Source organism: Acipenser ruthenus, chromosome 3 (assembly GCF_902713425.1).
Source record: "Acipenser ruthenus chromosome 3, fAciRut3.2 maternal haplotype, whole genome shotgun sequence".
In the NCBI taxonomy this organism is placed as follows: domain Eukaryota; kingdom Metazoa; phylum Chordata; class Actinopteri; order Acipenseriformes; family Acipenseridae; genus Acipenser; species Acipenser ruthenus.
This window is the reverse complement of record NC_081191.1, coordinates 52943952-52958027: the sequence shown is the minus strand read 5'-3', so window position 1 is coordinate 52958027 and position 14076 is coordinate 52943952. Positions and strand designations below refer to the sequence as shown.

Here is a 14076-nt window from a genome sequence, read left to right as displayed (position 1 = left end):
CACAGAGAATTTTTTTTTCCCAGTGTAATGTCCATCTGGGCAGTCTTGGTGGAGCATTTGTTATGTGATTAGTTACATGACCATTCATGTTTAATTTAATTACAAAAACAAGAGACATATTCCTCTAGATGATTTAGATTTGACCTGCGACCTAAGCAAAGACACCTTTTATATTGTCTTTTTTTTAACATATCTAATATCCAGGTATTATAAAAAATAAAAGATGTACTTCAGTGAGTTACAGGTTCTGTGACTGTAAACTAAAGGTCTCCTAGTTTATGGTGACATCACAGAAACTCTCCAAAGGTTATTATTTTGGTAATGTCGTTCTGGATAGTCTTGGTGGAGCATTTGTCATGAGGTTAGTCATTGCTGATGTCATTACTGATGTCAAGTATGACGTCATATCTGATGTAATGCATAGGCATAATAGGGGTGAGTTAAGGTTCATGCAACCTTAACGTCCCATTTCCTGACTAAATTTCTAAAGTCCCACACACTTGGAAGGAAATATGTTGTACCCATCAAACCAGCTAGATAAGCCTGAATCATTTGGCCTGGATTTCAGCAGACTACCTTCTGAACCTGTACTAGAAATGAGAAATGTAGGTGTGATCTTCGACCCTACTCTTTTATTTGAGAAACTTATCAAAAAGATTACAAAATCGTCTTTTTATCATTTGAGAAATATTGCAAAACTTAAACCTATAATCTCTACATCTGACGCTGAAAGACTAGTACATGCCTTTGTATCCTCCAGAATTGATTATTGTAATGTGTTATTTTCTGGCATCCCAAAATGTTTGTTGTCTCGCTTGCAACTGGTTCAAAATGCTGCTGCTAGAATCTTGACTAAAACCAGAAAAGGGGAACATATAACCCTAGTGTTGGCTTATTTGTATTGGCTTCCTATACATTTCAGTAACTGATTTCACATATACATTTTTAGAGTTGATTTTAAAATACTGTTATTAACTTATAAGGCACTAAATAATTTGGCACCAACCTATTTAGGAGAACTGCTTACCCCATGTATCCCCACTCGTAACCTTAGATCCCTGAATATGGGATTGCTGGTAATCCCTCAAATAAATTGTTAAATGGGGAGGAAGGGCTTTTTGTTATAGAGCCCCTAAACTTTGGAAAGCTACAAGCACATGTGAGGGAAGCTGATACTCTATCTGCTTTTAAAACAAGACTAAAAACATGTTTGTTTGAGAATTTCATTTTTATAATATGTATATGTATGTATGTATATGTCTGTTTTAGTTTTTATTGTTGTATCTGTTTGTATTTTATCTGCATTATGTATATATACAGTATATATATATATAGAGAGAGAGAGAGAGAGATTTTTGTATTATTATTTAGTTACTGGTGTTTACATTTTATATTTGTTAAACTTTTTTCAATCAGACATGTTTGTTTGTTTGTTTTGTTTTTATACATTTGACTATTTTGTCCTGTAAAGTGCTTTGAGGCACACCTGTATGAAGGGCGCTATATAAATACGCTTTGATTTGATTTGATCAATTGGAGACCACACAAAAAAGGCAATCAGCCTGGTATAATGCAGGTGAAATAGGACTGTTCTAAGAGATCTAAGTAAAACACTGCATCCCAACACATTTTTTTGTTTTTCACCCAGGGCCAGGGACATAAAAATGTGAAATCAGTTACTGAAATGTGTCAACTGGCTTATTACAGTCTTTATGAAAAAATCTGTCCCTATGCAAATGAATTTTTCATACTCACAGCAGGGGTGCACAATTCCGGTCCTGGAGGGCCGGATCCCTCCTGGCTTTTGTTCCAACTGTGTTCTAAATTACTTAATTAGACCAATAATTGGTAATAATTGGTCCAATTAAGTAATTTAGGGCAAGGTTGGAACAAAAGCCAGGAGGGACACCGGCCCTCCAGGACCGGAATTGTGCACCCCTGCTCTACAGCAATCCAGTAATGAGACCAGATTTGTTTTTGTATGCAAAACTCTAGTGGAGTGTGCGGCTACTCTCCCAGGTGGGGGCAAGCCAGCACCATCATACGCAGTCGAGACTGTGTCCACAATCCAATGTGACAGACGCTGCTTTGAGAGGGCTGTCTTAGGGTCTGTGTCCCGTGACAGACAAAGAGCTGGTTAGACTGACGCAGAGCTCTTGTCCTATCCACATATCATCTCAGTGCCCGCATTGGGCAGAGGAAATTTAATCTCATCCTCTGTTGAAGCAAATGGAGGTGGATGGAAGGACTCCAGTTCCACAGACTGATTAATGTGGAAGGCTGTGATCACCTTGGGGAGGAAAGCGGGCTTGGTGCGCAGAGACACCCTGCTGCCATCCTCCCAAATACGCATGCAGGAGATGTGCATAGACAGCGCCTGCAGCTCACTGACCCGCTTAGCAGAGGTGATAGCCACGAGGAAGGCTGTCTTCATAGACAGGTACTTCAACTCTATGGAGCGTATGGGCTCAAATGGGGCCTTCGTGAGAGCCCGCCGAGCGCCTTTAAGAAATCTGGTAGCCAAAAAATGCACACCCGGAGACACCGAATCTACAGGGGCATGGTATGCAGAAATAGCCGCTAAATACACCTTCAAAGTGAAAGGTGACCTACCAGCATCAAGCAGTTCTTGCAGAAACTGTAAGATAACTAGCGTAGGGCAAGAGATTGGGTCATGGCTTCCAGCCAGACACCAAGCTTTGAAATACCTCCACTTGTAGGTGTACAAAGACCTAGTGGAGTCTGCCCTAGCGTTGTGCAACATACCCACAAACTCATCTGATAGCCCTAGGGCTAACCAGCTGTCCCTTTCAGGGGCCAGACCTATAGCCGGAACCTGCCCGGTTCCAGGTGCCAAAGAGTGCCTATCGCCTGACTGAGGAGATCCATGCGCAGTGGGATATGCAAGGGCTGGCCGTGTAACAGCTGGCACAGGGTCAAAAACCAGATTCTCCTTGGCCATCTGGAGGCCATTAGGAGAACTGACGCGTCCTCTAACCGGACCTTTTCGAGAAAGGCCGGGAGCAGCAGTATAGGCGGAAAAAGAGTACAAAAACACTTAGGCCATTCGTGTGCTATGGCGTCTACGCCGAGTGGACCACCCAAGTGGTGGATGGAGTGCCACAGGGGGCAATGCGTCGTCTCTGCCGAGGCGAATAGATCAACCTGCGCCTTCCCGAACCGTTCCCAAATGTGCTTCACTACCTGAGGGTGGAGTCGCCACACTGACGGAGACAGACCCTCCCTGGAGAGGTCCGCTGCCCAGTTCACCACTCTGGGAATGTGCATCACCCACAGGGACAGCAAGTTCCTCTGAGCCCATATTAGTAGCCTGAAGGCCATGCGATGCAACCCCGGGGACCATAGGTCACCCTGGTGGTTGACATATGCCACCACTGTCGTGTTGTCTGTCCGGATCAACACATGTGTACCCCTCAGCACTCGGAGGAAGTGGTGAAGAGCAAGAGAGACCGCTTACAACGCCAGCATGTTTATATGCAGCGATGTCCAGCGTTCCAGCCAGGATCTGTGTAGTCCTCTGCCTTCCCAGACCATCCCCCAACCCAAGTTAGAGGCGTCTGTCGTCACCACTTGGCGATTTAACACTACTCCCAGCGGGGCAAATGCGAAGCAAACCCAGCTGAATGGCCGATATGGCTGCGGCCATCAGACCCAACAGTTTTTGGCACAATAGGAGGGTGACCTGCTATCCCTGTCGAAACAAGGAGGGACAACCCTGGATAACTGCAACTCTGTTGTCTGACAGGTATGCGTACATCGTACTGGAGTCCAGCTGGAGCCCCAAGTACGTCATGCACTGCACCAATGTAAGCCGACTCTTTGCATCGTTGATGGTGAGGCTCAGCCTCGCCAGATTTTCTGTCACGACCGCCGTGTGGGCCACTGCTCCCTCTCGCTACTGGGAACAGATCAACCAGTCATCGAGATAGTTTATTACCCTGATCCCTTGCAGCCGCACGGGGGCCAGGATAGCGTCCACACACTTTGAAAACGTACGAGGAGCCAGGGAGAGGCCGAATGGCACCACAGCAAACTCATAAACGCTTCCCTGAAAAGAGAAACGGAGATACTTCCTGTTGTCTGGATGAATGGGAACGTGAAAGTATGTGTCCCGTAAGTCCACGGTGGTGAACCAGTCGCCCGGCCGGACAGACTGGAGAATGGTGAGTCAGCATCTGGAACCTCCTTTCTTTAAAGAACCCGTTGAGGAGCCTCAGGTCTAGGATGGGGTGAAAGCCACCACCTTTTTTGGGCACCAGAAAATACCTCGAGTAGTACCCCTCTCCGTGGGAGGTGGGGCCTACGAGATGAATGGCTCGCTTGCACAGCAAAGCTGCCACTTTCTTCTGAAGTACTGAGGTCTGGAGAGGGTCTGTCACGAAAATATTTGTGATACCTCGAAAAGGAGGAAGTCCCAAGCGGAACTGAAGCGCGTAATCATTTTGCACGGTACTGCAGCTGTTGTGCCGAAAAGGGCGTCTGAGGCCGCCAGCCTTCAGGGGCCCTGCTTGGGCTACTGAGGTTCTGGCAGGGCAGTCTGGGGTGGCTGTCTAGGACGTTGGCCCTGGAAACGTCTCCTGGGACGCTGGTGTGTGGGCTGGCCACGTCCTGCGTTCCCTCTGTCTGCCGGGTGGGCCCGGTTGTTCGCTGCTTATATGCCCTGTAGGCAATGCCTTAGGTCACCCAGCGGAGCCATGGGGACTGGAACTGTCCTGGTGACAGTCCGCGCCTGAGGAGCTTGCCAGTGGTTCGATCTGCCCCGCACAGGGATGGAGCCAAGCGGTCACCTGCTGGGATGCCTCATGTTCCCAGTGGGATCTCTGCAAGATCTCCTCTACGGCTTGCCCAAAGGTATGTCCTGGGGATATAGGCGCATCTAGCAGCACAGCCTTATTTGTGTCAGGAACTCAGCCACAGCTGTCTACGAGCCACAATCAAGCTAGCCAGGTTCCGGCCAAGAGCTTGGGGCCTCGCGCAGCACACCGTGCAAACCGCTCATCGTGTTTGACAGGCGAGTTACCTGCACCTCTGCTGCATACACCCGCTTGAGATGCGTTTGGGTTCGGGCAAGCCGGGTCTCTAGCCAACCCACCCACAGGCGGGGCCTTAACCAGGGCCGCGATAGTGGAGTCTACTGGGAGGAACCCCGCTAGGCCCAGCTTTTCCAAACCTTCTAGAGAGGCAAGCGGTTCGGCATGTTTTAACACACTAGGACCTGAGGCCGGACGATCTCAGGAGGAGCGTACCTCCTTCATGAGAAGGCTGGGAACTTTTTGAGAGCGAGGAGCCATCGCCTGCGTCCAGAAGACAGACCAGTGTGGATCTGCCGCTGGCATCCAGGGGACCTGCAGGAAGCCTGCAGCGCATTCCATCAGTGCTGAAACTGAGCTAGACAATGGGGGAACACTGGCTTCTGAGGCTACCTCGAAGCCAGGTTCTTCCTCAGCAGGGGTTTCGAGCTCCCCTCCTACCTGCATGGCAGAGGAGAAGGAGGCCCCATCCCCAGAGGCCGCTATTGAAAGTGTGTCCTCTTACTCCTTTTCCCATCCACCCTTATCTCCCGGGGGGGTTGTATGGCAATTGGGGCTGCAACGGAGCTGGGACTGCGGTCCGGGCCGCAAGTGCCTGTTTGGCCAAGAACTCCAGGACCTGGGCCATCTGGGCTTTGAGGTCCATAATGTCCCTCGCCTGCCTCGAGCGCTTCACCCTTCTCATCTGCGGAGATGGGGAGCGACTACGGAGGGCCTGCGCAACAGGGGGTCCTGGGACAGGTCATGGAGGAGGGGCTCTGGAGCTCCAAGAGCCACCGACGGTCCGGCCAATGAGGACGCGGAACTCGCCTTCGTTGCCCTCTCCAAGCTATTTTCCTTCACCCGGGGCTGAAAAGCTGCACAGATGCTGCAGGCCACTTCCTTCTCAAGGGCGAAGGTGGCATGTTGGACGCCCAAGCACCGCGCACAGAGGGTATGCTTATCCACCTGCGGGATATTTGCATTGCAGGCCGTGCAGGGGTGGAACCCCTACTTGCCTGACATGGGTTTGGTGTTCTGCATCGGCTGTGCACTGAACACCGCTTGCACTGGTTGTAACCATGCACCGTGCACACCGAGTATCGCACAGCACCGTGCGTACTGAGCACAGTGCAAACCGAGTACCATAGCACTACGTGCACCAAGTACTGTGCAGCACCATGTGCTCTTGCACTAGCTCTGTAACAGTGGCCAAGCACCGTGTGTACTGAACACCGTGCTCACCGAGTACCATGCACTGCATGCACCACGTACCATGCAGCACCCTGCGTTCGTGCACTAGCGCTGTAGCAGTGGGCACCAAGTACCGAGCACTATGTGCACCATGTACCGTGCAGCGCTGTGTCTGTGCACTGACACTGTAGTGCTGGGCACCATGTGCCGTATGCAATGAGCACCTTGCGCACCGAGATACCGAAGTACCAAGGGCTATGCGTGCACCGCGGTACCGAAGCACCAGGTGGTAGCTATGCAATTGTGCCTACCCTAACCGTGCAGTGACACACCTGGGCAGCGCATAGCATGCACCAGGGGGACACAAGGGCCAAAGCCACGGTGGGAGAGTTGAAGCAGACAGCAAAAAACCATGGTAGAATAGATAGATAGGGGAGAGCACACTGTTTACAAGGCCCGACTCACCGAGGTGGGTGGGCCTATGCAGCCGGTGTCTACTCGACAGCAGGGATGCAGCAAGGCCTAGCCCCGTGGAGGAGAGCACGGTTGGAAGAGTGACTCAACAGTGGGGATGCGGCAAGGCCTAGCCCCGTGGAGGAATTGTGTACTCTCAAGAAAGAAATCGACAACCACTCCCGGGTGACTGCACAGGCAGTTGCTCACACACGACAGACAGATAACAAAGAGCGGCCTACCACACAAGCGAGGAGGCTGCTGAAAGACAGAAAGGTGAAAGGCTCTGTCTTTTCAAAGTCGTTGATACCTGGAAAGCGGCGAGCCAGCTTTCAGCACGAATGCAAGGGAAATACAATCGACTCGATTCGACTCAAGAAGCTCTTTTCTATCAACATGCTCAGCTCAACACAGAGGTCTTACTGTACCATCTTGAGAAGGAAAAAGAGAAATGGCTTTCTCAGGATGACGGTTTTAATCCCTCAGTCGGCGGGACTGAGTGCATCATCACAGGAAGGGGCCTATTGGCAGCTCTAGTATAGAGAGCTCAGCAATTACCTACCCAATGGGCAGGCATATCCCATACATAATGTTGTCGGTGGTCATCTTGGAATTGAAAGGGAACGCAACGTATATCTACTATACATGTTTATCTGAGTTTTTTTGTAAAATCCCCCCTTTTATTTTACCATTTTGCTCAGTATAGGGTTTGTCAATATCGCACATTGTATAGCCATGTGGTCGCACTGTGGGTTACATTTGTTTAGATTTTGAAAATATACATTATTTCAGCAGCTTATGAAAAAAAAACTATAGAAATAATATATATATATATATATATATATATATATATAATTATACACAGATGTGCTCAAATTTGTTGGTACCCCTCCACAAAAAACGAAGAATGCACAATTTTCTCTGAAATAACTGACAAAAGTAATTGGCATCCACCATTGTTTATTCCATATTTAATAGAAATCAGACTTTGCTTTTGATTTTTTATTCAACATAATATTGTAAATAAGAAAACAAATGAAAATGGCATGGACAAAAATGATGGGACCGCTAACCTAATATTTTGTTGCACAACCTTTAGAGGCAATCACTGCAATCAAACGTTTTCTGTAGCTCTCAATGAGACTTCTGCACCTGTTAACAGTTAGTTTGGCCCACTCTTCCTGAGCAAACTGCTCCAGCTGTCTCAGGTTTGATGGGTGCCTTCTCCAGACTGCAAGTTTCAGCTCTTTCCATAGATGTTCGATAGGATTCAGATCAGGACTCATAGAAGGCCACTTCAGAATAGTCCAATGTTTTGTTCTTATCCATTCTTGGGTGCTTTTAGCTGTGTGTTTTGGGTCATTATCCTGTTGGAGGACCCATGACCTGCGACTGAGACAGAGCTTTCTAACACTGGGCAGGACGTTTCGCTCCAGAATGCCTTGATAGTCTTGAGATTTCATTGTGCCCTGCACAGATTCAAGGCACCCTGTGCCAGGCGCAGCAAAGCAGCCACAAAACATAACCGAGCCTCCTCCATGTTTCACTGTAGGTATGGTGTTCTTTTCTTTGAAAGCTTCATTTTTTCGTCTGTGAACGTAGAGCTGATGTGACTTGCCAAAAAGCTCCAGTTTTGACTCATCTGTCCAAAGGACATTCTCCCAGAAGGATTGTGGCTTGTCAATATGCATTTTAGCAAATTCCAGTCTGGCTTTTTTATGTTTTTCTTTCAAAAGTGGAGTCCTCCTGGGTCTTCTTCCATGGAGCCCACTTTCACTCAAAAAGCGACGGATGGTGCGATCAGAAACTGACGTACCTTCAGCTTGGAGTTCAGCTTGTATCTCTTTGGCAGTTATCCTTGGTTCTTTTTCTACCATTCTCACTATCCTTCTGTTCAATCTGGGGTCGATTTTCCTCTTGCGGCTGCGCCCAGGGAGGTTGGCTACAGTTCCATGGACCTTAAACTTCTTAATAATATGTGCAACTGTTGTCACAGGAACATCAAGCTGCTTGGAGATGGTCTTGTAGCCTTTACCTTTACCATGCTTGTCTATTAGTTTCTTTCTGATCTCCTCAGACAACTCTCTCCTTTGCTTTCTCTGGTCCATGTTCAGTGTGATGCACACAATGATACCAAGCAGCACAGTGACTACTTTTCTCCATTTAAATAGGCTGAATGACTGATTACAAGATTGGAGACATGTGTGATACTAATTAAAGAAACTAATTAGTTTGAAATATCACTATAATCCAATTATTTATTATCTTTTCTAAGGGGTACCAACAAATGTGTCCAGGCCATTTTAGAATATCTTTGTAGAATAAGCAATAATTCATCTCTTTTCACAGCTTCTTTGCTTTATTCTATGACATACCAAAGGCATGCAAGTATACATGATAAAATAGCTTTTAATTTCATCACTTTTCAGGAGGAATGAAGCATTATTTCAATGAGCTGTAAGGGTACCAACAAATTTGAGCACGTCTGTATATATTACATTTCTTGTTAATCTATAACAGATGAAAATCTGACAAACAATTAATAAATACAGAAATGTTTCAAATTTATTCACTTGTGTGCTTTAAGAAACATAGAATATATGGGTCAGAATATATTATTATCACACGATAATATATATCATATTATTGTGTGGTCATAGTTTAGTAAATTACTAATTACTATGTGAAGATATATTTTGGCCCATACATTATTATATTTTATGTTATATCCACACAAAAAATATGTATTTTTTATTGTTTAATTAATTAATTGCACATTTAACATCATGCATCCTCTACAAACAACAACATATATTTATTGTATTATAACATTCATTTTTTCTGTATTAGTTCAATATTAATTAATAAACAATTCTCTCTTACATTATTATAGTGTGTATCTTTATTTAATTTGTAACTTTAAAATGCATCCTTTTTGGAGACTAATTAATAAATAGCAAGCAAGAAACTATGCAATAATTGCTTTTTATTTGTATTATTTAGCTTTATACCTAATTTGTATTGTCTTTGCAAGTTTTTTGAAATAGGGTCAATATTATGTAATGCCAGATTTGTGCCATATTGTTAAATGTTTTATTTAATTTTTATTATTATTTTTTTTTAACAGATTGGACACATCGAGGGGCAGCCAGACCGGAAGGGTGTCTTCCCAATGTCCTTTGTTCACATCTTATCTGACTAGCAACAAACTGACTTGTGCATTGCACATCTTCATTAATAAAAGCATTAGGCTTCTTTTATTTTAAGCAAAGTGAATGACTGCTGCCTCCTCTTAACCATGTGCACAACTATGTAAATAGCTGCTGTTAAAAAATTATTCCTTTAGGTCCACCGTATGAGGTGTAAAGTATATATGTAAAGTAAATATACTGTGTTATCCTGCCTTATTACCGTAGCCTGCCAGTATTACCGTAGCCTTGGAACCTGGCACGCCTTATTGGGTGCTGTAACCATCCTTGGCAACTAGCACTTACTTACATCTCTGTCAATGATGTTTATGTGTGTGTATATATATATATATATATATATATATATATATATATATATATATATATATATATATATATATATATATATATATACACACACATACACACACACACACACACATAATACACTGCTTGCTTACTGCTTATAGGCAGACTTGTTCAGCTGTTATCTGTAAGTCGAAGGTTATATCATCTCAGTAACAGCAGATCGGTATAGAATAGATAATTGCTTCAGAATGAAAACTTGGGGGTTCTTTTGTAGATGGGCATACAGAGCAGAAAATCTACTTGGTTATCCTAAAAATGCTTAGTACAAACGCACATTTGAGGGTGAAGTATATATTCATTAACCTGTATTCCTTATCCTTGCTTGCTTTATATATATATATATATATATATATATATATATATATATATATATATATATATATATTAGTCTTCTTTGAAAGTCATGGGACTTGGACATTATTAACCTCTGTGATTTACCACATATTTACCTCTATATTCCACAGTTTTTAGAATGTTAGTCTAATGACTGATGAAGATAAAGAATCGTGTTGTACAACAAAATTCCATACACCTCAATAATTGTTGGATTTTATTGTACTGTACTGGGAGATTAGAAGCTTAAAGGACCACAGTATTATGTAGGGACAATGTAATACCATATAATAGATTCTAGTGTAAAACAGTGTTCATGGTCTGTGATTTTCTACTCTTGAAATTTTGCTTGTCAATTCACTTGACCTTGTATTAAAATTATCTTGAAATTGTATTATGTTATTTGTCCAGTATTTAAATAGTTTAGCACATTATAATAACAAAAAGTTGATTTCAAATATGAATTCAGCACACCCTGGTCTAAAAAAGAATTGCAATTTAATTTAAGTTAAGTTGAAGATTTTTCAAGATGTAGTTATTGTACAAAAAAAGAGTGCAATTATAGTTAAGTGAATATTTATTTCATCTGGGATTTATTGAAGAGGATGTCTAAACGCTTTGGGTTACAGTAGTCTGACCACCTTTTCATTTAAAATTCTGCACAAAAACAATGTAATTGTCATCTTGAAAAATGGCTATGGAGATGGATTAAATTGCTTTGCCATGCTTATTTTACAGATTTATTTGTAAGAGTTAACTGGATTAGACGTGTATCTTCAGATTTAATTTCCACTACGTTGCCAATTCCAGTTCCAGTGTTTCAGTTGTGCAGTTTTAACAGAACAGTCAGGAAGTTCCACCCTATCATTCCATTTTATCCATTAATAAAAGTGTTATGTTGAATAAAGAGTTATAGCCTTTTTCTGTCCTTGATTGGATGGTGGTTGTCTGATATGGTTACTCCAATGTTTGCATGTTTTAGGGGTTGCAGGAAAAAATCAATCTGCTATTGATTGATTGAGGCCAGTCTGCTGACAGCTTTAGAATTGTGCAAGGTTGATTTACATCTAGCCTTACATTTGCCCACTGCAGTTGATACACTGGAGCAGCGTGCGTGCTGAATTAAATAAAATGCATTCTCAGTGGACATTCACAGCTGATCTTTTGCATCACCCAAAAATACCCTTCAACAACTGTTGGGACAGGTGAGTCAATGTGGGATTGTGTTTTACCCCGCTTACACTCTGATTACTTATTAAATACTGTCTCTTGGTAGCCCTACATATCTGCATTTCTCTAATCAAAGATATGCAGACAGATCAAGCAGGGAATTTGTCTAAAACCAAATGATCAGTTTTGGTATCTTTCTATGTTTAATTTTCTTTTGCAGTACTAATAAAAATTGAAAAAGCACAGGAAAGTTTCCTGTTGATAGGTTTCACATCTCTGTCTAATTAGTAAAAAAGATCTGTATCATTAGAGGGGTTGGTAAAATAGCTACCCTAAAACAACATACTGTAGACAACACCTTTATACCACGTTTCCACTGTTGTACCCAACCCATACCTAGGTCGCCAGGTATGGGTACGTTTGGGTCGGATAAATTTCCACTGCAGTGGCGGGGCACTGTTGACTAGCTGATGAAAATGCGGAGCACTACGTTATGATGTATTTCAAGGCGGCCACCTCAAAACTCAGTAGAAGATGGAAGGAATGAGTGATGAGGAAGAAGCTATTAAAACTGTCTGATTACCACAAGTAAACTAGCGTTCCTGTCACATTAGCTTGGGCGGGCCATGTATAGTATGCTGGTACACAGTGAATATAAACAGAGACCAAGTAGATAATGTAAAATAATTATCCGTTTATTTCATCAGTATCCAAGAAATCTCGCTCACGAAAATGACACTTCCTGTATAGTACAGAATTAATGTAACTCAAGGGAGCGAAAAAGGGTGATCAAACAAAATACAAATCACTCTCAAATGCATTTCAAATCACACACAAATCTAAAATAATATAGAATAGAAAAATATCAATATAAACTTATTGTGCAAAACTAAACACAAAGCAAAGGTGTAAAAAGGTTATGTATTGTTGCGTCGAGGGTAAGCAGTTCACACACAGACAGGTGTCACAGTTCTCGAATGCACGGTTTATGGTAACACAAAATGATGTGGGCCTTGGCTCACGCCAAAGTAATAAAATACTAGCTGAACACAATTCGCTAATTAACTCTCGTCTCTCTCACGTTCAGTCACTCCATCACTGTCAGGTCACAGGCTTTATTTTTTTTGTCTTCTCACAACTCTTATTTATCCTTTTGCATTAACCGGCCCCCTCCATCCACCTTCACCAATCTTGGGTATGCCATTCGGACCCCAATCTCCCCCCCACTAGCCAGTCACATCGCCGGGTTGTTGCATAGCCCCCCCTCCTTAGTTCCTCGTCCAAGAGGGAATGACAAAGTCAGGGCAGTTGTCTTCTTACCAGTGTGAAGTTGGGGGAAGGATTTGTAGGACCCAGGGATGAGGAGCCCCTAGGCAAAGGACTGACAGGGACCAGGGATATGGGCATGGGGCTGTCAGGGACTGCTGGGTCAGTCAGTCACAGGTCTTGTCCACGATTCGAGGCCAGTCGGTGCCGGTACAGGACCACTGTGCGCCCCTAAGCTGCACACGGTACACCACCTCTCCAATCCGCTCCAGGACCTGGCAAAGTCCAAGCCAGTGGCTGTCCAGTTTGGGGCAATGGCCCCGCTTCCTTTTGGGGCTGAAGACCCAGACCAACTCCCTAGCTACAAAGTGTCGCCCCAGAGTCCTGAGGTCATAGCTCTGCTTCCGCCAGGAACCAGCAGCCTGCAATTGGTCCCGGGCGAAGTGGTGGGCTATCTCCAGCCAATCCTGTAGCTTCCGGGCATACTCAGGACCCAGGGGTGTCCAGCTGTCGGCCAAAGACCATCTCAGCTGACGCCCCAACATGAGCAGGGCTGGACTGCAGGAGGTGGAGTCCTGAACAGCTGAGCAACACGCGAGCAACACGGGGTAGGTGGGTGTCCCAGTCCCTCTGGTGGCTGGCAGTGGTCACGGCCAGTTGCTCGATCAGCATGTGGTTCACTTTGTGACCCCAAAGTGACCGGTGCCTGAGTTTCCGTGATGAACTCTAAGCACCTCCAGCGCAGTGCTTCGTGGACCACCACCTGCCACCTCACCTCTCCTGTTTCTGGCTCATTCCATTGCTACTGGAACACGCCCTCCTTCACTGCCAGGCTTGTCCACAGCGCCCACAGCCCTCTTGTTGCAGTGGAATGCTGAGCAACCTCTTCCCAGAGTGGCCGCTGCTGGTCTTCCAGCCACTGCATAACAGGTTGGAGGTCCGGGTCCACCTCTTGACACCACCTACACTCTGTCCCCTCCACTGGCACTAGCTCCTGACACTGAACAATCCTGGCCCTGCTCACCTCTGGGTCGAGCTCCCAATCCAGACCCTTGTAAATCCCAGCCAGGGTG

At 44.8% G+C, this 14076-nt stretch overlaps 1 protein-coding gene across 2 annotated transcripts in view; it reads left to right on the top strand.

Moving 5' to 3' along the window:
* Positions 1–10961, top strand: part of LOC117435781 (arf-GAP with SH3 domain, ANK repeat and PH domain-containing protein 1-like) — a 208580-nt gene extending 197619 nt beyond the window's left edge. For both annotated transcript variants that reach the window (XM_059013767.1, XM_034059202.3), the window contains exon 30: positions 9805–10961. In XM_059013767.1, coding sequence (XP_058869750.1) covers positions 9805–9879 — 75 coding nt within the window. In that variant the 3' untranslated portion in view covers positions 9880–10961. The remainder of the gene's footprint in view (positions 1–9804) is intronic.
* The last annotated feature ends 3115 nt before the right edge of the window (positions 10962–14076 follow it).